Source organism: Strix aluco, chromosome 1 (genome assembly GCF_031877795.1).
Source record: "Strix aluco isolate bStrAlu1 chromosome 1, bStrAlu1.hap1, whole genome shotgun sequence".
In the NCBI taxonomy this organism is placed as follows: Eukaryota; Metazoa; Chordata; class Aves; order Strigiformes; family Strigidae; genus Strix; species Strix aluco.
This window is the reverse complement of record NC_133931.1, coordinates 130,408,135-130,431,806: the sequence shown is the minus strand read 5'-3', so window position 1 is coordinate 130,431,806 and position 23,672 is coordinate 130,408,135. Positions and strand designations below refer to the sequence as shown.

The following is a 23,672-nucleotide window of genomic DNA, read 5'->3' as shown; positions in this document are numbered from 1 at the left end:
AGATAACATGTCACTGCTAGCACCTCAGGTATCTTTAGGATACTTCTCTATTCATTGCTGCAAAGTGAGGGTGAACAGGCCTGGCTCATGTCTGGGTTTCTCTACTGCCACTGCACATAGCTGTGGCCAGCACTGAGCTTCCAGAGAAACTTCCAGTGGATTTAAAACCAATATTCAGTAGGCTCATATAAGAGAAAAGCAGACAAATTTCCTGAGTGCTGGAAAATATATGGCTGAAATAGGAAGACATGTATTTAAAACTGATTAATTAGAGCACCACAATTCCTTTTTGTACCTTCAATTAAGTCGTGCCACAGGCAACAAAGGAATCATACAATCTGCTACAGCACTGGGTACCAAGGACTGCAGTGATCAGCAAATACAGGAACAAACTGTTACTAAATTAAATTTTCCCTTTCTCAAAGGTAAAAAAAACAATAGTGGAGGGAAAAACCCTATCATGTAAGAGTTGGCAGCAAATCATTACATAAGAAAACATACCTGTCCTCATCTATTTTTACAAAAGCTCATTTTCAAAAAAAAAGCATGCACTTTATGAGTATTTTGCAACTTTGCCTGGTCTATCCATTTGGCAGTAACTGGACACGCTTCTGTTTAAATCATCGTGTTTCTTCCCTTTCACTGCAACACAGTTCCTCGCAACATACCTAATACATAAAGCAAAGCTCATTACTGGTTCAGAAATCTTTTGGTCCCACACGTCTGGCTACAGTTTTTACTTCAGGAAACAAAAAACCCCAAACCCTGAATCAACCACAAAGTTTTTGCCAATGCTTACTGAAAACTTAAAAACCTACAAGTATGCCAGGGAGTGCAGAAGCATTTGCTGCCCCTCCACCCTGTGCAGCTGCTGGCACATCTGGGAGCCCCACCACTGGAGCAGAGGGCACACATCATGACCATACTAAGAAAATAAAAGGTCCAGTCCAGAACCTGAACCTTTTCCTAAGGAATGAGACGCTGGAAAACCAGCTCCAGCTGGGGAGGGACCCAGATGATCCCAGCCAATTCCTCCTCCCTCCTTATGTCTTTCTTCCCAGGACAGTCGCACAGGCAAATCCCTCCTGTACAAGACCTGAGTGTCTTGGCAGTCCCTGTACACTCCCAACCACAACCCCTTCAACTGCCCTGGCCAAGAATATGGCAGAGAAGTGAGGATCCCAACCATTCCGGACTCCCAACAACTGCAGCTACCATCTGTTCCCCAGCAGAGAAGGATAGAAACACATTTGCAAAGCCTCCCAAGATCAGGCAATCAGGTCTGTGTTTAGTTCCACGGAATCTCTCACCTTCTCTCCTTTGAGGACATGCAGATTGTATTTTACTTAAGTTACCTCTCTGCCTCACTGCTAATATCTACTGCATCTTCTGTTCAACAATACCACAACAGGCAAAGCAACATGCAATCAAAAGAGCACTTCTCACTCAATACTTGACACCATGGGTTTTAAGCCCCATGGAGCCCTGTGTTCTTGGACAAGAGCCATGTGTGCACATGGTGTCACTGTGGTGGAAAAAAGTAAGTCAAAAAAATCCCCTTTTCTGCCTCCAACCAGCCATCAATTGACTGGGTTCAGACTCATCCACAGCAACCACAGATTCTGTTCACAAGAAGCATGATTCTCTGTATCTGGTAACAAAGCAACCTCTCCAGGTGCCCTGTGAGGCTGTCCACAGTACACATGATTTCACAGCTTAATCTTAACACTAATCTTCCCCCACACACAAATTACAACATACCTAAAAACTCCCACATGGGACTGTCCCAATCAACTTGACCTTCAGCTGGAGGACTCATCCCAGAAGGAAAGAGAACGAGCACAAACCACACACTTTCATAATATAATAGGCAAATACTTTTTTTTTTCCTGGTCCAGCATATAGGGAAACCAGAATCAGTGAGAACAAGTGAGTGCCAAGGGCATGGCTATTCCTAGGATCTGAGGGCAGACGCATTCAAACCAGAGTAGTCCTAGAAGAGCAAAAATGTGTGCCATGTCAGTCTAGGTGCTGATCTCAGACAAGCCTTTAGGATCGCTGGGAGCTCTGGCTCCTTGTATCCAGTTGTGAAAGCAATGCAGAACTGAGCAAGTGAAGCATTTTTTTTGCCCCTGCAACTCATACTTTCCAACATAGAGGTGCTGAGGTATAGTGTAATGCCCACCAGAGGCTGGGATGTTGGAGTTGGGATCCTGCTTTTGACTCTGGGTTACATCCCTACAGGAACAAAACAAGTTATCTCACTGTGGCCCACACCACCTCTCCACCGCAAGGTACTAGGACACTGTGGAATTACACAAGGAGATCTAACTTCAAAGGCATGTGCCTCTGGAGTTTATCCATCTTTGCCACCCACACACTGCTCCCCATCACAGGGCTCAGAACTTAATGCAGTACCTAAGCAGAAGCATATCAGTTAGAGAGATTGGCTTTGTTAAGCAATGTTGTATCAAGTGCTGGCTGGTCTACACCATTCGTCTGGACTGATGGATTTCCTTCATCAAGGCATCTATCTCCATTGGTAGAGCTTCTAACATTCACTGAGGCATTTTCACCAGCCAGGACCACAAGTGGCAACAAGGGTCTCCTGTCATACTACTAGGACTTCTCGGAGCATCAGTGGGCAATGTTCAGACAGGGATATCTATGCTGTCACACCTGTACCCAGAGCAGTCCTGAAAATAAGACACGGTTTACTGACTGCATCCAAGAGGCCTACATCACGACTGAATCTTTTAGATAAAACAGAAAATACTAATCCTAGGAACTAATCCTAAACTCTACTGCTGCCCCAACCTTTTCTTTGTCTTGCATCACTGAAAGAGGAAAAAATATTCTCTAGAGCTATTCAAAGAATGGCTCTGCACATGCCAAACTGTAGATGGAGACCCACCACAGACCTGCAGCTTATGACAGTTTGTATATGTGCTGGCAGTTAACCTATGCTCATCACCGTATCAGCCAAGTACCTAGCAAAATTTGGAGTATCCTCCCGGATTAAAACAGCTGACCTCATTGAAGGTCTGCTAGTTCGTAATACTGAATCATCAGCTAAAGATTTGGACTGTCATCTGAACCACAAGAAGCTTACGCAGGATCTACTTACTGAATTGCTCCAGCATCACACAAAACATTTTTATTTAGCACGCTCCAGTTCCTTCTACTTTCCTTTTTTTTTTTTTTTTTTTTTTTTTTTTTTGTGCCTGGGAGAAAGCTAAGCTGAAATAAAATGTTCCACATTTCTCTCCAAACGAGGTGATTTTTCTCCAGGATTTTATGAGCTTCCCCAGGAAAGTCTGATTTCTTCTCAAGAATAAGAGAGGAGTTTCTAATTTCCTTTTCTGCCTTTGAAAATGCAATCACAACATACACCGTTGTGCTTATCCCACTGCACACTTCTAACAGCAACAGCAATACTTGTGACAACAGGTCTGAGAGGACCAGCTCCCGGGAAACCCTCCCAAATCTGCCTGAAGAGCTTCTCTGCTCTCAAACACTGCAGCACTTCTCCAACCCAGCCTCCTGTCCACAGCAGGTTTGGGGGATGCTGACAGAGGAGAAAGGCAGCTCCTGATGACAGACAAAATCCTGCTGGTTCTGCAGCAGTGCCAGAGACCAGACACGGTCAAAAGTGCATCAGAGCATGCTCCATACTCCAGCCTTTCTGTCCTTTAGCTTTCCTCTCAGGTGGCCTGGCACGCAGCGTGGGCAGGGAGCAGAACATCCACCACTGAAGAGCAGCTTCAGGTGGAACAATTTGGCTTCCCCACTACTTGCTCTCCTTAGGATCCTCTGCATCTCACCATTCCAGACATTCTGGCACTTTCAGGAACACAGTATGCTGCCCATACTATTTTGCCCAATCTCAAGCTTACATGGCATATTTTGAAGGCTGCCATATATAAAATGGCAGATTGCAGATACAGTGACATTTCTGGAAATACTTAAAATTATTAAGTTTGTCCTGACTTATTCCTACAGAGAAACTAATGCTCTAATTTTTTAATAAGAAGTTAAAAACTAGTCATTGAAACCTATCTGAGGAAACATACCACTCAGGTGGTGCTACCAGGGCTAGTGACTATGTTATATCCGTTAGTATGGATACATGGGCAGGGGGAGAGATTTAATTGCACATTTCCAAGCAAACATGACCTAAAAAGATTTAAGCAAAGTTACATTTTCTCAACAGTCATGGCAAAACCTATATAAACCCCACACGTTTGCTCAGTCATAAACTGCTTATTAAGACAGGATTTTCGTTGTCAGAAGCGTGTAACTGTATTGCCTAATCCAATTAGGTGTAACAACGATAAAGCAATATAATAGCTAGACCCGAGCCACAAAAATATCCCTTAGGCCCAGTTCTCCTACTAAAAGATGCTCATTGAAAAGTCTAACTAGATACAGTGGAAATTTGTTCTAACATGAATATGGGGTAGAAAAAAAATTCCAATGTTTGGACACAGCAACTGCAATCTCAGATGTATGCACTACTCTGACACTGAGTAACAAATCAGAGCATTCCTTATAAGATTGCCTTTACTGCATTTTTGCTACACAATGAAGCATTTGTACGTTAAGTGACATTTTTCTGATTATAAGAAAAAGAGCTTTATACAGAGCTTGCTTAACTGCTGAAGGTCATTTTTTTCTCTCCTACTCTCCTAAACTGATTTAAAAGCAACTCCTGGTAGGGCACTAACGAATGTATTAGATGGTCCCTCTTATGACAGTGGTATATCCCAGCTGCCCCTTCCAATAACAACAAAAATCAATCATGAAAATTTCCTCTTTGTTAAATTACCACCAAAAATTCTTGGCAGTAGTAAAGGATATTGCTGTGTTTATTTATACCAGCAAGAGAACTAGCCCCTAAACATTTATATGTTTCTGTCAGACACAAGATGACAAAGGCTATTGTAAATACCCCAGAATCTAGGAATACATTTCCCTTCCCTCAGACAGAAGGACACTCAGTGCAAAATCTGTGAGCCTTACTCATGTTACATTTTTTAACTCTCTCCTTCCTGAAACTTTTACCTCAGGTACATGATAAATAAGGTTTTAAAATTACAGACGCAAGCATGCATTTTGCAGATTCAGCTGTGTCTTTTCTCCCTCCCAATTTAGTGAGAGACTAACTTTTAAGTCATTTATTTGTAATACCAGCAACCTACTACTTTGCTGTTCTGATACTGGTTTTTATGATTTGCTGCAAAGATAAATAAATCAACTCCATCCAAAGTGCTTCAGTGGCAATGGTGGTCACCCTTCAGTATTTTGCAGAAAGTCAAAAAGAACCATATTCTTGTGACATAGAATTTACAGTAATTTTACCAGAAAGTTAAAGTGAATGTCAATATTTAATTCAGATCCTGCATGCTCTAATATGAAGGGGCTTTAATTCTTGTAAAAATGCATATATTAATAAACAGAAACTCATGACATACAAGCCAAGAGTGGCAAATAAGGTAACGGTGTCCTTTGGTGGGGTCTCACTGTCACAGGGGAAATCCCCCTTATCCTATAGAGATACAGTGTAACTAGACCAAGTCACCACTGGATATAAAATGAAATCTCATTTATATTACATGCAACTCCAGCAAAAAATATGCCAATCCTTTCAAACCTATTTCCCAAAGCTTCTTATTACTAATGCCAGAGGAAAAGAAAAATGGACAGCATGTATATATCCTATATGTATATGTATACTGTTATACATGTACAGGTTAAATCTTTTTACTTCAAGCCAGTTATACTATAATTTAATTACTGCAGCAAGCTGTAGGATACCAGTGCACTGTGAGCATTGTTCAACCAGTTAAGGAAAAGTTACGTTTTTGATTTCCAAGAGGAAGGGTGGTGACCTATAAAGTTGTAAAGGAAACCACTCACAGGGTTACTTCAATACCCTTGCTAAAAACAGCCTCCTGGAATTATAAGACTCTCTTCCTCATCCTGCTCAGAACAATTGGAAAATTACAGATCATTTAAAATGCGTTAATTTAATCAATCAAAAAATAAAATGAATGGAGACAAAAAAACCAACCAATTCTCACTCGTGGAACTGCATTGCTCGTATCTCCAATTTCTCTGGTAGTTGCACTGGATTTAGCTAGCGGAAAGAGTGTCCCAAGTTATGTAACAGGTACACTTAAAAATGTGTTACAGATCCTTTGTGGTCATTCTCTCCCACAGACTTCACTTTTCAGTTTATCCTAAAGTCATTGGGGACAAGCTTAACTTAAGCCAAAATAAACGTTGATTGCTAGAAGCTTTGGGGTGAACAACATCAGACTGGATTTGACATAAACTGTGATTATTTTTTTTCCCCTATGTGATCAGATAAAATCCAAAATAAACACTATATATTCATTTTGTAAAATACAGGACAAGGATAAAATTGGGTTTGTACTGTAATTTCTTCTCCAATATATTCATCACAGGGATTTGTGTGATAAATGTAGAATCACATTCCCTCTTAGCCCATGATGCAATTATCTGCACTAAACCCAGCAAGGTAGGGCATACTGTTAGCTGCACCTCAACAGGTGTGGGGGGGAATAAAAACAAGAGTGGGGGAAAAAAAAGTATTTGTAGAAAAATGCATTGTGTCACACAGCAGAGCAGCAAACATTGCACCAGCAGACACTAATATAGTCACCTTCCTCCCCTCCCCTTTCATCTGATCCCTCAGTAAATTCACAGCTGCAAACACCTGAGATACAAAACGATGTGTGCTTTAACTATCCATGACAAACTAGGACTTTAAAAAATCTTCCAGATCCAGATTACTGCCTTCACAAGGTCTGGCCTTGTCCTCTGTATTTCAGGAGGACACTGATTTTTCACTAATGCAGTTGCAGTGCTGGAGCAGATAACCGGGAGCAGTGTGCCAGGGAACAAGCGGATCGGGCAGATAACTGCAGATACACAGAGCGAAGGCTCGCTACAGATGGGATCAGCACAAATTTGACACTATGGGATTAGCTACAAAAGCCTGCACTATTAATCCAAGTGAGAGAGTAGGGTTCATTTCCAACTTCTACTGACCTTTTCTCTGGAAGCTTCCTCCTGCTTTGCAGAAGGTCCAGGAATTTAGACTAATGAAACTAACTTCTCAGGACACAGACTGGTCATGCATCTTTTCCTTATTATTCAGGTTTCTTTTTTGTAACACAGAAGATGAACCCGCAGCTGCTGAAGCTCACAGAATCATCTAGATTGGAAAAGACCTTGAAGATCATCCAGTCCAACCATTAACCTAACATTGACAGTTCTCAACTACACCATATCCCTAAGCGCTATGTCGACTCTACTCTTAAACACATCCAGGGATGGGGACTCCACCACCTCCCTGGGCAGCCCATTCCAATGCCTAACAACCCATTCTGTAAAGAAATGCTTCATAATACTAGTCTAAACCTTCCCTGGCACAACTTGAGGCCATTACCTCTTGTCCTATCACTTGTTACTTGGTTAAAGAGACTCATCCCCAGATCTCAGCAACCTTCTTTCAGGTAGTTGTAGAGGGCAATGAGGTCTCCCCTCAGCCTCCTCTTCTCCAGGCTAAACAACCCCAGTTCCCTCAGCCGCTCCTCGTACGACATGTGCTCCAGACCCTTCACCAGCTTCGTTGCCCTTCTCTGGACATGCTCGAGTAATTCAATGTCCTTTTTGTAGTGAGGGGCCCAAAACTGAACACAGGAATCGAGGTGTGGCCTCAGAAGTGCCGAGTACAGGGGTAAGATCACTTCCCTGTCCCTGCTGGCCACGCTATTTCTGATCCAAGCCAGGATACCATTGGCCTTCTTGGCCACCTGGGCACACTGCTGGCTCATGTTCAGCCGGCTGTCAATCAACACCCCCAGGTCCCTCTCTGACTGGCAGCTCTCCAGCCACTCCTCCCCAAGCCTGTAGCGCTGCTGGGGGTTGTTGTGGCCGAAGTGCAGCACCCGGCATTTGGCCTTATTGAAACTCCTACAGTTGGCCTTAGCCCATCGCTCCAGCCTGTCCAGGTCTCTCTGCAGAGCCTCCCTACCCTCGAGCAGATCAACACTCCCACCCAACCTGGTGTCATCTGCAAACTTACTGAGGGTGCACTCGATCCCCTCGTCTAGATCATCAAGATGTTAAACAGGAGTGGCCCCAAAACCGAGCCCTGGGGGACACCACTCGTGACCGGCCGCCAACTAGATTTAACTCCGTTCACCACAACTCTTTGGGCCCGGCCATCCAGCCAGTTTTTTACCCAGCAAAGCGTGTGCCCATCCAAGCCTCGAGCAGCCAGTTTTGCCAGGAGAATGCTGTGGGAAACGGTGTCAAAGGCCTTACTAAAGTCAAGGTAGACAACATCCACAGCCTTTCCCTCATCCAATAAGCAGGTCGCCCTGTCGTAGGAGGAGATCAGGTTTGTCAAGCAGGACCTGCCTTTCATAAACCCATGCTGACTGGGCCTGATTATCTGGTTGTCCAGCATGTGTTATATGATAGTAGTGACCACAGGCTTCATGTTAGTGACAGAAAACTTAATTAAATGGCCTTTGGGATATCTTAACACTGGAAATGTGAAAGTTAATTCCTAAAAACCCCGAAGTAAACATCACATATCTCAGAAGTATCTTTTGCTCACAGTGAACTACGAAAGAGGTGGAATTTGGAAAAAGCTAAATTTATCCATGGAAATGTAAGATTCCTCAAGTAATTTTAAAAAGCACCTATCAAAGATGACAGCACAGTTCCAAACTCACATAAAGGAGTTAGCATGCGGCAGTCCAGTGCATACTGTTTTTAAAAAGCTACAGCAGAGCGCTGCACCACAGCTAGGACTCGTAAACTTACCTACAGGTAAATCAGGGACAAGTGCTTACAGTCCACAACGCCCACCTCTGAAAGCCCGTTCTACTTGTTCGTATGTGGCTGCCCGGATAATGCTGTTTACTCCGTGTAGTAGGTACTGAACCTCAGCACTTTTTTCATCAGTTCTTAGTGCGAAGGCAGACTTCTCTCACACGCAGCTGAGCCCAGACCCTGCAGCGTGCTCCACACCAGGGCTTTCTACCCCAAAACCATCTCCTTCTCAAACTTTGACAAGTGTGCTTAAATATACCACAGTCTTCTCCAGGGGACACTGACCTCACTGCTGGGGACACACAGAGCTCACCAACACCACCCTTACTTGCAGATTGTCATTTGTCACTCAATTTACACATTACCTTAGCGGAAGTGCCTCCTTTCCCCTCCATTTACTACTCAGTTTTACAGGAGCCTCCCATCACTCCCCTTCTAGTAAGAGCCCAGTGACAAGCGGGCTCTGTTCTGCCTCCCTCGTGCTCTGCATCCCCAAAGGGACCTCGACCTCGCGTTTGGCCGCAGCCGGGAGGAGGGAGCTGCCGGCCGCAGCTCCGCGGGCAGCAGCCGGGCCCGGCGGGGGCCCAGCGCGCCCGCCCGCCACCCCTCACCCCCCGGGGCAGGGCTGAGCCCACCCTCGCAGCCCGTGGCAGCCCACAGCCGGGAAAGTGTCGTGCCACTCCGCCTGTCCCACGCAGGGGACACACGGTTCCTGTGCGGACACGGGCAGGGGGAATTTGACTTATTTAAACACACCCCGAGCCGTTCCGGGAGGCGCCCCCACCCCGGCCCCCGGTACCTTCCTGAGGGCCGCCCGCAAGTCGCGGTACCGGGGCATGTCTCCGCCGTCCCGCCGCCCCGAGCTGCCGCCGCGCAGCGCCGAGGCCCAGCGCGCCCAGCTCCTGCTGCCGCCCAGCGCCATGGCCGCCGCCTGCCCCCGGCAAGGCCAAGGCCCGGGCCAGCGGCCAAACGCCGCGGACTGGCCCGACCAGTTTTAGCGGCCGGCCCGGGTCGCCCCGGCGGCCCCTGCACCGCCCCGTCCCGTCCCGTCCCTCCTCCTCCAGCTCCTCTCCGCCGCAGCAAGGCCAGGGCAGGCTCTCGGGTTACAGGCAGGTTTTCTTTAATGCCAACGAACAGCCATGAAGCAACGGACAAACGGGTGGCGAAAGCGGGCGCCGCGAAGCGAAAGGAGCCGTCCCCGCCGGGGCAGGAGGGACGGCCCCGCCGGGGAGCGGGGCACAGCCGTCCCTGCCGAGCGACCGGCGCGGGTCTTGGCTGCTTTCGGGTTGGTTTCTTTATTTTTTGTAAGAAAACAAACAAACAAACAAACAAACAAAAAGGAAAAAGAAATCCTCTCCTGTGCTCGTTCAACAAGGACCGGCGGCGGTGGGGACTCGCTAGTGACTCCCTACAGGTACAAGAAGAGTGTCTGCTCCGGTGGCAGGCGCTGGGCTCGTGTTCCTAAGCGATGACACAGCCTCCCTTCTCCTTGAAGGGGTTCTTTTCTTCGGGAATCCCCTTCACCAGCGGGTCCTCACCCGACCGCTCCTCAATGTAGTTCTTGATCTCTTCGGAGCACTTGGACACCTCGAGGAAAAGAAGAGAGAGCGGCTGCGTTACGGCCGGGGCTCACCCTGCGCACCGGAACAGCAAACCAGTGAATTCACATCCTCCTTTCCCTTATTTACCTTCCCCTCAAATATAAAAGATCTGACCACAGAGCCAGCACTAAGCATGTGCAGACTTGGCTTCCTTCCACTTTTTCACAGCCTGATATTCACAGAACAGGTGAGTATCACTGGGAAGGTATATGCCACTTGGAACAGCAGTTGCTGCATAGATAAACTTGCGTTTTTTCTAATTAGCCAATATAGTCTTACTAAGCTGCGGATCACACTCTCCCTCGGCATCAGCATGACTTATGGTCAGTGGGTTCAGGATCAGTAACTTTCAATTCAATTTCGATGTATTTATGACTTTATGTGTTTTTCCCAAACAAAGCATTCAGTAATGATTTTTCAGTGGTACTACAAATTCTCACCTTGCGGTTCTAGAATAGCAACCATGGGTCTTGAATGGGAGTAAAGACCTGACTAGGAAAGACAATGTACTTACAGGTTACCTGGGGTTATTTCGAACAACGGTTAATAAAACAGCCTGTTGTGTTAGGAGAGAACATAAGATGCATGACACTTTGCATGACATTCACAGCAAACTAAGCACTGATGTAGGTATGCCTGCATGGAACCTGCCTGTGGAGAAGAAATGCGTTTAGTTTGTGTTCACTGAGACAAGAGCACACGCAGCACATGCAGTAACAGCGCCTGAGGAGCCTGAGGTTGCACAAGCAAATCCCACCAGCTCCAGAGGATTCTTGTCCATGCACATCTCTCGTTTTCCTTCCCCATGTCAGCAGAAACCGTCCTTAGGTGCTCAAATACCTGACATGTTGGAGGACACGCTCTGGGCTCTATCCCCAACTCCTCCCTTCCTACCCGCAATCCCTGCGGAGGCCCAGCAGTGCAGAGTCAGCAGCAGGAACCAGCTGCTGGCCAGGCCACGAGATGAGTAGTATTTCTAATTTAAGGTCCCTTGCCTTCTTTGTTAATTATATTTTATTCCATAGTTAAAATTATGACAAGAGAACCAATGAATTTATCTGCTGTATCACAGACCAACAGAGCATGGGCTGTGCAAAATTAAGCTTTAAGCCATCAGAAAGAACTCGGAGTTAATGCCCAACTAAACAGTGCATAAAATAAGGTCTAACTATTTCTAGCTGCCTTACAGTAAAGAAGAATTCAGACCTACAAATCCCTTGCTCTTCTGTGCCTCGCAAACCCTATTCATTCAAATTGGGACCTTATGTCCTAGTAAAGTTGTGCTCCAAAGTATATGTAGGACCAGGGTTTGTTTCACTTCAGTCAGCACTATCAGTATCTTTTTCACATACAAGAAAAAAATGTCTGCTTAAATACACATTCAGACATTTTTATTCATTTAAAAATATTCAAAAGGGTATTCCCTCTTTGTGCTGTAAAGGTATAGGAAGGGGTCAAGAAAACTTTGTCTAAATGTTTTTACTTTAGGTGACAACAGAGGTGTGGCTTCTGCATTCCCCTGTCCCTGTAACACCCATACGGGTACCAGGGGACTGTGACAACTACAACACATTTCATTCTCACAGTGAAACTTCTGTTATAATGCACTGCTAAAATTGAGGGTGTTGTCTGCACTTTACTACAGGTGATTTGAAAATATCCATTTCCCTAAAGGCTTATGGTTTATTCCGAAAATTTAGGAAAGAATTTAAAGTGATTATTACTATTAAAATCAAAACCTGTACATCCTACAGAGTATATTTCAGTTGCTTGGGAACTCTCTGAGGGATGATACAAATATGTCTAGTAGTCGGGTGTGGAGCCCTCAGTAGTGCTGGGAGCTTTAGACGGTACGATAATGTCTACAATCACTGATACCTAACTGACAGCTAAAACGTAACTGTGGCTTTTTTATTTTCTAGCTAAACACCTAGACCTGTAATGCAATCAGCGTGACTAATGCCACTGATTCCCACATACAAATGTATTTTTAGTCCTAACTAGAAGCGTTTATTTAGATGTAGTTTGCTTCTGCTGTCATGCAGAATAAAAAAGAAAAATACTATTAGTTTTGTCGTGGAGCAAGATCAGTTCTGCATGTCTTTCATCTACAGAAAATGTGCAAAAATACAAAGAGCTCACAGGACTCTACTTCACCTGTGGGAAGGAGCAATCGGTGTAAATGACTGAAAGTGCAACGTTCCCATCGGACGAGGCTGGGTGGGTCGTGGCTCTGCACCCGCAGCCCTTTGGCTCCCGCCCTGCGCGGGCTCCGCGCAGCCGGCGAGGCGGCGGGGGGGGGGGGGGGGGGGGCGGCCGGGGGGCAGCGGCTTCTCCCGCAGCCCGCCGGGGTGCGGTGCGGTCCCGGCCGGGGTGCGGTGCCGCAGCAAGGCTGCCCGCCGCCACACCACCCCTCGCCCGGCACCGGCAGATCCCAGTGCGTTTTACAGAGGAGAACGGAGCTCGACGCGCTCCTCCCTCGCAGGCAAGGCTGCCTGGTGCTGGCGCTGGGCTCCGGGAGCTCCCAAGGGAGGGGAATCCACGGGGTGCCCGAGGCACCGGGAACAGCCGCAGCCGGCAAGGCCGTGCCGGCCCCTCGGGGCGCCATACCCCGGGGGCGGTGCGCCCCTTCCCCCCGCGCTCCCCGGCCACCCCCGGGAAGGACCGGCGCTCCTACACGCTGCTAGCGGTGGTACGTGGCCAGCGCCGTCCCCGGCCCCTGCCCCAGAGGGGGTGGCGGGACCCGTCGGTGCAAGCAGCGGTCGCCCCAGAACAGCCGAGGCTCGCCCGGAGAGCGGCTCCCGAAGCCCCGCTGCCTTCGCCGGGCCCGCCGCGGCGGGACGGGGCGCTCCCGCCCCACGCTGGGCTGCCGCGCCCGGCCCCGCCGCGCCCCCGGGCGCCGCACGAGCCCTCGCACCCCCGCCCGGGGAATAACCGGCTTCTCCCCGCTCCGGCCCCCGCCCCGGCGGCCGGGCAGCCCCGGGCCCCTTCTCCCGGCCACTCACCAGCTGCCGCTCCAGCTTCACTTCTTTCCGGAGCTGCTCCACTTCCATTTTCAGTTTGTCCTTCTCGCTCAGGTCCTCGATGTTGATGGCTGGCATCTTCTACACTGCCAAAGCGCGGAGGGAGGGGGGGAAGGAGGGAGGGAGGGAGGAGGACAAAAGGTTACCTCTGGGCAGCCAGGGCGCCGGGGCCGGAGCCCCTGGGCGGGCGCGGGGTGGCGGGGCGGCCCCCCCGGGGCTCACTCACAGAGTGCCGTCCGGGCTGCCCCCCTGCTCGGCTGCGGCGGCGGCCGCTTCCTCTCCGGCGCGCCTAGCACCCCTTCCCCGCGCCGCTCCGGCCTTTAAACCGCCGCGCTAATCCCCCGCCTAACCGGATTAAAACCCGCCGCCCTCCCCAGCCCCGCTACCGGGGCGCTGACACGGGCCCTGCCCGCCCAGGGAGGGTCCGGCCGCCCCCGGGCAGGGCTCTCGGCCCCGCCGCCCCGGGACCCCGCCGGGCACGGCGACAGGAGCGGGGAGCTGCAGCCACCCGCCGGTGCTGGCCTCTCCCCTCCTCGCCCTCCCTGCCGCCACGGTGGGGCAAACGCAGCCAGGTGGAGCGGGTGTTCTGGCCCAGCAGTGAGGTCCTTCCTCCCCCGGCACCTCCTTCTGCCCCTCGCCATGATTCCCGTTTGCCGGTGCCACCGGCATCCCTGGGCTCCGTGCTCCTAAGGCAGCAGCAGGTGGTTTGCGCGGGCACATTCCCCGAGACATGCACATCACAACTATGAATGGACTGGACTAAAATTTAGGTAGAGAGAGGAAGGAACCGCTCTCGGGTCAAGTGTCCCGGCAGGCGGCCAGCCCGTCAGTGGCAGACGTAGCTGCTTCTCTCGGTAGGTATGTCTGCACAGCGGAGTTGCAGCTCTGCATGAGAGGGCTGTTGTGCCTGGCCTGCACTAAGTGTCTCTGGAGTCATGGAGTTCTGATGGGTGTGGAGGGTGGAGCACTCCCTGGAAGAGAAGTGATGGGTTCAGAAGACACAAGAAGGAGCTAGGAAATTTTTCTGTGGTTGCATATGCTTCCGAGGTCTAGATCCCAAATAGGGCTCTATGCTCTTTAGAACAGGGTGCTCTCCATGAGTGTTTGTACAGCACTCAGCACCTCTGACCCTAGCACCTGCTTTCCTACAATACCAGCAGAGGCAGAGTTCACAATGCTTTACACTGAACAAGGCTGCAGGCCATTAAAACGGGCCTGACTGAGTCCTGTTATCTGGCACTTCAAAAGTCCCTATAAGCAGTAGCTCCTCCCTCTTTCCACCTCTGTCTTTTCTCCTTAAAGACACTCCTTTCTCCTCCTCCACACCACTCACCAGATGTAAGCAGCTGTCAGCAGTACAGAAGATTTTACATCTTTCTTCTCCTGTGCTGCTCCTGGGGTTTGTTTTCTTTTAGCCAGTTCACTAAACTCAGTTCCTCTTACCCTCCCTCTGGCTATTATCCGCCCCCCCCCCGTCCCAGCTGTTGGTATGCAATTTCTACACCCCCATAATCTACACTGGCAGCTGGCCAGGGTCTCAGGGGAGCCAGGGCTGTGATGGGAGCAGAAGCATTGCAGTGCAGAGAGGCAGAGAGCCCACGGCATGGTGTGGTGGCGACAGGCGGGGCGTGCAGGCGCGAGCTGAGGTTGGGAAGGACAGCCGCAGCTTGGTATCGATAACCCTGTAATGGAAAGCCTTCAGTGAGCTGTCTGCTGACATGACTAGCTCTACTGATGGCAGTTAGTAAAGGACTTTCTACGACTTGCTGTGATAAATTTTACTCTAGTTCGTATATTTTTACACATACTTAGCTAATGTAAGTGAACTTCTCTGCTGTTACAGGAAAGGAGCAGCTGAATAAATACTGCGCTGTGCCGCAGCATTGATAGATAGGTGCATTTAGCTCAAACTTTGCAGGTGCGCACAGACGAAATCAAAAATAGGGAAAATGGTATTTGCATGACAGCATTCATTTTGCTGCTCTTGTTTAAAGTGGTATTTCAATGACTTTCTTTGCAATTCCAATAAAATCAAATGAAAACTAAAGGACATCAGTCTAATATTAAAATGCCTTGAGAGTTGACTAATATTAGAAAGATGTCTTTTGGATTTTCTCTGGAAATAGAAAATGTATGTTGGTTTTTTGTTTGTTCTTTCCTATCAGAGGGACATAGGCTTTATTACAGTTGCTGTGCTTAATAAGCTGAACAAAACCCCTAAAAATGAGGACACCTGTTACTAACAGTTGCAGATATAAGATTCTAAAACATGGCAGATGTGTCCCATGGTGATGCCTCAAACTGTACCAGGGTTTATTTTTTGTCACTAAAGCACCTACTTATCCTTTGGCAACTGAAGATTCTGAAAAATCTGGAAAAGGAGGGAGAGAGGTGCCATTCATATCCTCTCACAAGCCACATAGGCTTCTGGGGTAGGGGTTAAATTTGCTCCTCCTTCTTGCCTTTGTTAAAATATAAAATTATGTCAGAAACCTAGGTCATATTCCTCCATGATATAAGAAAAGTGGAAAAGCCATGGAGAGAAAGTCAATTCCTGAAATAATCAGGGTGCTATGAAGTTCCTCCTCCTTACCCCATACGGACTGTGGCTTCTTTCCTGCAGGCTACAGATTTCCAGGGCCTGGCATTGCAATCGACAGCAGCACCTGCCTGAAGGACTGGGGCCCAACACCGTTGCTGTAAAGGGAGTGGAGAGGAACAGTAGGAGATCAGATTAGTTTATTGTTATCTATAGAAAGCACGCCTAATTTGCAGCCACTCTTATCTCTCTTACTGTATTAAATCTGGAGTAAACACTAATTAATGTAATGGCCCTAATAGATTAGAGAGGGAAAGTATGCTGTTAGCTGCTCACCCCCTGCTCAACCCCAGATCACACCGTCTTGCCTGATGGGGTTAAAATCTACAGAATAAACCTAGTCATGATGTTTCCTGAAATCCAGCTCTCTTTGAACTAGCCAGAGGTTTCATCCATTCAGCCCCTCGGGTTTCCCAGGAGTCCAAGCCTACTGACAGTGCCTCGGTTTTCTCAGGTTCATTAACGTTGTACCCAACGGTATGTAACTAGTAAGGCGGGCTGATTGGCGTTATCTCTAGCGGCACTTGCCGAGCGCCCTGCGCTTGACCCGGCTGGCTCGGGACCTGAGGGAGGCTCCTGGGTTTGATTTTCAGCGTCCTGCCGCCCTCTGCCTGGAGCCGCCAAATGGGCGAGGGGGGAGAAGACTTTCGCTAAGTGACCCTTCCCGGGTTTCGCCGTGATTAACAGGAAATGCTCTTTGAGCATCATCCCGTAATGTGTCTGTATGGGGGGGGGGGCGTGGGGGGGGGGGGGGGACGGGACGGGACAGCCATGGACCCCGGGCAGCTCCCCGTAGCCCCGCGGCGGAGGCCCCTCCGCCGAGTCAGCCCCGGCGGCGCCCCCCGGCTGTTCCCCCCGCGGCCGTGGGCCCCCCCGACGGCGGCGGCGGCGGGGCGGGGGGCTGCCCGTGCCCCGCGGCGCTGGGGCTCACGCAGGCGCGCAGCCTGCGGTGACGGCCGGGTCAGCGGGGACCTGCTGCCCCGCTGAATCAGCCCTTCCCCTCCCACTACATGCGCAAGGAGGGAGGCGGCCCGGGGAAGCCGTCTCGGCGCATATAAAGCGCTGCCGTCGGGCCGGGCAGCGCCTCTCGCTCCCGGGACCCCGTTGCCACTCGCCCTCCCTCCTTCCCTCCCTCCCTCCCTCCCTCCCGCCGCCGCGACATGGCCGCCGGCCGCCGCCTCCCGCTGCCCGCGCTGCTGCTGCCACTGGCCTGCGCGGCCCTGGCCCCGCGCACCCTCACAGGTAGGAGCGGGCGCTCGGCGGGACCCCGCGGGCGGCGACGCGGGGCCGGGGCCGCCTCCGCCGCCGAGGTGGCTTCAGCCCCGGTCGCCGGTGTCTCCCGCAGAGAAGCAGCGCGCCTGCCTGCTGCCCCCCGACGACGGCCCCTGCCGCGCCATGGTGCCGCGCTGGTACTACGACAGGTACACGCAGAGCTGCCAGGAGTTCACCTACGGGGGCTGCCACGGCAACGCCAACAACTTCCTCACCCTCGACGACTGCGAGAAGAGCTGCTGGACCATCAAGAGTGAGTCCGGGGACTGGCCCTGCCGCCCTCCCCCGTCCCGGGGGCCGACCCGACGGGGCCCGCGCCCCCGGGGTAGCGGGGGTCGGAGGGGGCCTCCGGGAGCAGCGGGGAGGCCGCGCTGCCGGCGGGACGCTTCGCACCCACCCGCCGGGGTCCCTCCTGCTCGTTGCAGCTTCTCACTGAATGTCAATTTTATGCAGAGAAACCGGAGCAAGTCGCCTCGGAGGCGACGTGCGGAATTTAACTATTCATATTTTAAATGTAACTTATAATATTATACCTAGTTGCTAACTGATGCATCAGATTCGTCCTGTAAATCTTATCCTACTTTATTAAAGAATGAAGATAGTGGGACGAGCTGGGGCTTGCCTGCGACAGGAGTAATAGCGTTTTGGCTACACTAGCGTGTTGTTCAGTACGGGGAGCACGAAGGGTTGATTTTAAGGAGTATGAAATTTATTTTTTTTTTTCAGAAGTGCCCAAATTGTGCCGGATGGAGGCTGATGGAGGACCTTGCAGGAGTCATCTAAGAAGATACGCCTTTAACTTGAGCTCAATGAGGTGCGAGGAGTTCATCTACGGGGGCTGCTATGGAAATGGCAACAACTTCAGAGATTTGCAGTCTTGTGTGGACCACTGTCTGCCAGAGAAAAGTAATGGTTGTTCCAAATTTTTAATAAAATAGATGGTTTGAAAGCGATATGAAGATGATATTTTATTTGATATTTTCCTCTGGATACTCATAGAGTGGAATTTTTGAAGACTTATGTGAAACATGTTTATATTATCTGCAGACTTTCATGTGTCACTTGTCTCAGCTGTTACTGAAAGAGCAAAAATGCTGTGTTAGTTTAATATTGTGACCTTAAAAATGCCCACAGCTACACCCAGCCGGTCTCTTGACTTCTAGAGAGCTGTACATGTGTAATCTGAAGGCAAATAAGGTTGGAGATCTGTGTTGAGGCAGATGTACGAGACGTTGTGACAGTCATGTTCAGGGCAGCGCTATTGTATTATAAAGCAGAAGTGCCTTTCTAAAATTCAAGCCTGAGAGATGGTGTTAGGTGGCTTGTGTTTGGGCACTTGCCATCTCAACTTCTGATGGAAGTTCTGCCTGACATGACTCTTCACTGTCTCTCCATAGGAGCTTTAAAGAAGAGAGGTGCTAATTATGAGCAGGTGACTATAGCTAAGTGTTGTCATAAACACCAGGTTAATATCCAGTGCAAGACAGGATCTTTGAAGAAGAGAGAGATCTACCAGAATGTATAAAAGTTGTCACTGCCTAAACTTTATTAGTGCTTGATGAGACAGTTATTTCTGGCCGATGACAGATTTCTTAGGTGAATGCTGAATTATTTTTAATTTCTCTGTTGCACATCCAACAAATTGATAAAAAGTCTCCAGAAAGAAAAAGTAAACTTTTGTTGAGGCAAAATGAAACATGATTCTTGTAAGGGAAGTGGTGGAGTTTGTACTTTTTGCTGTGAGTGGGCAGGATTTGCTGGCAAAATCATAGCAAGGATAAACAAAATAGTGCCTTTTTTCTCTACAGATGTAGTTCCACTGAAATTATTGTTATATTCCTATATATATGGAATAAGACTTCTGACCAGACTATGCAAATATCTCAGCTGTTGTATGTATGGCACCACAAATGGGGAAAGCTGATGAATTTCATTTGTGGGATAGTAATCCTATTTTCTGGGACTGACTGTTGTTTTCTCAAATTTGTAACTCACAGGAATAAGATGTAGTAAGTCTCTGAAGTCATCAGTAACAGTCATGTCAATTCAACAGGAACAAGAGCTGTTTAGCTACAAAATTTATTGCAGGGTAGATTTTAAAAAGCCAGGCATAGAGCTTACACTTATGTATTTTGTCTTTCTCTCTTTTTTTTTTTTCTTTTTTTTCAAGCTGGTCCCTTGCTATGCTATAGCCCAAAGGATGAAGGATTGTGTTCTTCTTCTGTGCCTCGCTATTACTATGACACCAAGACTAAATCATGTAAGGAGTTCAAATATACTGGCTGTGGTGGAAATGCCAATAACTTTGTTACTGAAAAAGATTGCTACAATGTCTGCAGAAAAGGTAAGATTTTTTGTATTTTGACAGTCACAAGCAGATAAAGCAATCCAAATACCAGTAACAGGCATTCACAGTGTTCTTTTACTCACCTTGGCTTATTACAAGTGTATGCTTTTTGCATTTTGGACTCGATGTTTTCAAAGGCAGGGAAAACTGCGATGCAATGCTAAATCCTTCTGACAAGAGCAGTGCCATGTGAGGCTGTTACACCATTTTTGAATGAAGTGTAGAGAAGGGCACACAAAAAGACTAATTAACTTACTAGAGTCCACAAGGAATCAGTCTTTAAACTGTTCAGTACCAGCATGAACACTAATTAAGGTATCACTTTCTTCTAGACATTTTTAAGTAGGATTAAAGTAAGTTGTGAAATCAATTTACTTTTTTCCTTTGCATTTTCAGCAGTTACCATCCTCCCTCAATTCCCTGCTGTCTGTTCCCATTTCCCATTCCCATTACTAAAGATTTCTGCCTCATCAGTCCTGCTGAGTCAACTGTTGCTGTGGCTGTGGGAGGAAGGGTTGGGAATGATAATTGATTTTTCTTAATGGTTTTATTCAAATCAGCTGCTGGTTATGCTTGTAAGTCAAAACAGTTGTGCTTTCATCTGCAGTCCTATGTTCATACCAGCTATTGCAAATTTTAATACTCTAGTTTAATTCATTTGATATGTAAATCAATGAGAGAGAGAAAAGCATAATTATATGTTGATCCCCAGAGCACTCAGGAAGCGGACACAGCACAATATTTAAAAAAAATGATACTAATGAGGAAAAAAAAAATTAAGACTATATCTAGCATGTACATTGCCTTTGGAACAAAATTAAAAAGCCAGAAAGTAGCTCTGTTTTAAACATGATATGCACAAGGTCCGAGTACTTCAGTATTTAAGATGCATAGTCAGAAGGCTTAAGTCAGGAGATGATTCTTCATTTCTGGGCTGGAAATTCAGGGATGGGGCAAGGATTGCACCCCAAACACAGTCCTCAGAAGTAAAAATATTGTCTGCCAGTTAGTCATGGCAGTAATATTTCTGTGGGTGACAAGTCTGAGTGAGTCTCTGCCATTCTAGTATTATAAGACAGTCTTTAATGGCATGCTAAGTCTATCTGAGATGCTTGTGATTATCTAATTTGCATCTATTACTACCTGGGAAATGGTAGGGCCAAGCTCCAGCCTAAGCATGAGGGAGAGAGGAGGAAGGAAACTGCCTCTTCATCATCTCGCCTTCACGCTCTGGCCCTGCCCACACCCAGTCAGGTCCATCTGGGTGTTCTCCCTTCTTCACTCTTTTTGTGGAAGAAAGAAGTAAGGAAACGCTGTCTGTCTCATAACTAGAGCACCAGATAGCCAAACGTAAAGGGTCAGTTATAAGCTTTTTCACCAACTTGTGGATTTCACAATTCAGTAAGGCTTGGTACAACCAAAGCCCATAGTTAAGGGCATAATTAGTGCTAATGAATGTTGTGCTATACATATTAATTTCTATAGCTTGGGAGTGTACAGCAACATTAAGCAAATCCTCCAGGCAACTTAAGCCACTCCTTCTCTCCTCCTCCCATAATTCCTTCCCCAGCATCTTTCCTGTTACCTTTTGGAGTCTTGAGCTCAATTCAGCTGACCTTCCCTGTGCAAATGTACAGCTGCTGTTTAAATTGATCTACAGCTTTTGGAATGAAAAGGCTTCTGATTAATTTAATTTTTAAAAGTTTATATTGGAAAAGAAAATAAATTTGTTGGGGTGACAGTGAAAGGATTGGGAACTGGCCACAGGGGCTCTGCATACTGGTAAATAGGTAGCATAAACCCAAAGATTTTTCAGTCAAATTTACAAAGTACTTGTTTTCTGAACTGCACTCATACGTTTCACGCAGCCTTTGTAAGCGTTTCTGGAAATAACCCCAACAGTCTTTGGCCACTTTGCAGCTTCTGTGTGAAACCCAGTTCTGTGAAGAAACCCAAACCATTTTATCTTTTCATCTTCCACAAGCACTGGTTCTGTTTTAGACTTTACTGCACTGTTGTTCAGAGAAATGCAGTAATAGTTTATAGTTTTGCTGTTTTTTTTGTGGGTTTTTTTTGTGGTTTTTTGGTTGTTGTTTTTTTTTTTTTTATAGATAGAGCAGTGTGTTTACTTCCATTCTGCTGTCACTGCAGGACAGCTAGAAAAGGCTTTGATGCTTGCTCAGGAAAAGGGCATGAAAGTACGACTCCGGTGCCAAAAGTGGACACATTGGAGACCTTACAGTGTATGAGAATAGGGTGTCTAGAACACATTTTACAGTTTCTGATACATTTGTTATTATTGGATCAACTGCTTAAACAGCATAACATGAAAAAAAACAACCCAAACAATAAAGAGTAATAACAGTTTTGTCATACCGTTTCCCTAACTGCTTCCTTTGTTTTCTTAGCAGGGACTCAGAAACCAGGAATCAACAAGCCAACGAATGTACTCCGCAGAAAAATAATGAGAAAACTGATTAAAAACCCTCGGGTGTATAGCCTGAAGTCTTAAAGCTGGTGTGCACTTGGATGTTTGAAACACCTTTTGATTCCACTTTCTTTTTTTGTAAGATAGTTTCCACAGTTTTATACACCAATGTAGTTCTGTCTTTCAGAACTGCTTTTTATTTCCAGCTTACTTTTTATAAAGAACTGCATTTAATAGAAGAAGAATGAACCTAAGTTTGGTTCTTCTGCTCTGTTGTTTTTGCAGTAATACTTTGGCAAAGCCAAGTATTTAGATTTCCATGTTTTTATGGGGGAATGTTACTACTGCCTTGGAAGAATATTTCAGCTGTTACAAATCAATTAAGATTTGAAAAGTCAGTTTTCTCTCACTATAACTAAGGAGAGTACAAAGCTAAATTTCTACCATGGATTTTTTTGGCATCCTCTGCATGCTAAAGAAAAGGAACATTTTGGAAGTTTGTTCAGAGGTTTATTGACCTGCCATACTTAGGCATTATCATTTAAGTAGACTGTTCATAGTTAAGACTTTCCAAAGCCTTCATAACAGTAAAAGAAGTATAAAGTTAAACCTGGCTCATCCCACAAGAGGAAACTGGGAATAGGGATACTTTGATAAACACTCTAATAATGGCGATGAATAAGCTACTTGAGTATTAAAATTAAAATCTTGCCATTACTTTTTCATGATATTTGAAATTTCTGCTAATTTACATCCAGATCCTTGTATGGCATAAATCAGCATATTTTTATTGATTTTAATGGAGCTACATGGATTACGTCTGCTGAGGATCTTGACATTTAGTTTATGCGATGGCTGTTAAAGCAGAAAAGCAGAAGCTTCTGTAAATCTCATGTAATCCCTCTTTTGAGGCACTATTGTATTTCTTATGGTAGATTATGCCTATGGTGATATTATTACACCTTCTTTTATGTTTTGTATTTGAGCCATGTCTGAATTTCAAGTAATTTCACCTACAGTATTTTCTAAATATAAATTCATAAGTAATGTTAATAAAATGTTTTTGGGGAAAAAAGGAGAGCTTGTTCTGTCATTATCCTGAATTAGTTGTATACACCAATATGTGTAATGGAACCTATTATTTACTAATTATGAGTCTAGCAGAGTTTAGTTGTCTCTTAAATCATTTCCTTACGCTGAGGTCTTTATTTGAAGAAAGCCAGTAAATTGCATTGATGTCATTCATCTCCAGCAGTTTTTATGGCTCAGCTGGCTCTCCCTAAAGAGGTGCTCTCAAAGGGTTGCTTAGTTAAGCTGATTGTCTGGTGCTGGGTCTCCTGTTTGATGTTGCAATATCTGAAGAGCTTTTGTGTGGGTAGCAGGCTATTTGCTTGAAATGGCATTGGCTTTCAGTTAGAAAATTTCAGGTGTATGCTTTATACCCATTTCAGAGAGGGAACATGATGGGGAAACTAGTCGAGATTTGTTTTTCTTACTGATTTTTCTCTCGCTGCTGGATTTTCAATTA

General features: G+C 47.0%; 3 protein-coding genes across 6 annotated transcripts in view; 1 reads left to right on the top strand and 2 right to left on the bottom strand.

The window, feature by feature from the left end:
* The window catches only part of LOC141928116 (putative acyl-CoA dehydrogenase 6), a 96,406-nt gene extending 86,475 nt beyond the window's left edge, over window positions 1–9,931 (bottom strand). For both annotated transcript variants that reach the window (XR_012624666.1, XM_074835800.1), the window contains exon 1: window positions 9,674–9,931. Coding sequence is in view for 1 of the 2 variants with exons in the window: in XM_074835800.1 (XP_074691901.1) it covers window positions 9,674–9,796 (123 nt within the window). In the remaining variant the exon portion in view is untranslated. The remainder of the gene's footprint in view (window positions 1–9,673) is intronic.
* Window positions 9,932–9,977: 46 nt separating this feature from the next.
* LOC141928108 (guanine nucleotide-binding protein G(I)/G(S)/G(O) subunit gamma-11) lies at window positions 9,978–13,882 on the bottom strand. 2 transcript variants are annotated; one of them, XM_074835779.1, is made up of 3 exons: window positions 13,725–13,882; window positions 13,481–13,584; window positions 9,978–10,461 (listed from the first exon to the last, which is right to left on the bottom strand). In XM_074835779.1, exons 2-3 carry the CDS (start codon window positions 13,574–13,576, stop codon window positions 10,336–10,338), a joined length of 222 nt encoding a protein of 73 aa, XP_074691880.1. In that variant the 5' UTR covers window positions 13,577–13,584; window positions 13,725–13,882; the 3' UTR covers window positions 9,978–10,335. The 2 variants fall into 2 exon arrangements, with proteins under 2 accessions (XP_074691880.1, XP_074691889.1); XM_074835788.1 differs by having other exon boundaries at window positions 13,481–13,579; window positions 13,725–13,877.
* A 3,285-nt stretch (window positions 13,883–17,167) lies between these two features.
* Window positions 17,168–23,222, top strand: TFPI2 (tissue factor pathway inhibitor 2). Of its 2 annotated transcripts, none has more exons than XM_074835767.1 (5): window positions 17,168–17,339; window positions 17,443–17,622; window positions 18,096–18,275; window positions 19,540–19,713; window positions 22,128–23,222. In XM_074835767.1, the coding sequence occupies exons 1-5, from the start codon at window positions 17,258–17,260 to the stop codon at window positions 22,226–22,228; spliced, it is 717 nt and encodes a 238-aa protein (XP_074691868.1). In that variant the 5' UTR covers window positions 17,168–17,257; the 3' UTR covers window positions 22,229–23,222. The 2 variants fall into 2 exon arrangements, with proteins under 2 accessions (XP_074691868.1, XP_074691859.1); XM_074835758.1 differs by having other exon boundaries at window positions 17,172–17,339; window positions 22,125–23,222.
* Window positions 23,223–23,672: the final 450 nt, after the last annotated feature.

Excerpts from the sequence above, each read along its gene's own strand:
- LOC141928108 (XM_074835779.1), bottom strand. The coding sequence starts at position 13,576 with ATGCCAGCCATCAACATCGAGGACCTGAGCGAGAAGGACAAACTGAAA. Across the intron at positions 10,462-13,480 it reads TGAAGCTGGAGCGGCAGCTG|GTGTCCAAGTGCTCCGAAGA; the intron begins GTGAGTGGCCGG and ends CTTTTCCTCGAG.
- TFPI2 (XM_074835758.1), top strand. The coding sequence starts at position 17,258 with ATGGCCGCCGGCCGCCGCCTCCCGCTGCCCGCGCTGCTGCTGCCACTG. Across the intron at positions 17,340-17,442 it reads GGCCCCGCGCACCCTCACAG|AGAAGCAGCGCGCCTGCCTG; the intron begins GTAGGAGCGGGC and ends TGTCTCCCGCAG. Across the intron at positions 19,714-22,124 it reads CTACAATGTCTGCAGAAAAG|CAGGGACTCAGAAACCAGGA; the intron begins GTAAGATTTTTT and ends TTGTTTTCTTAG.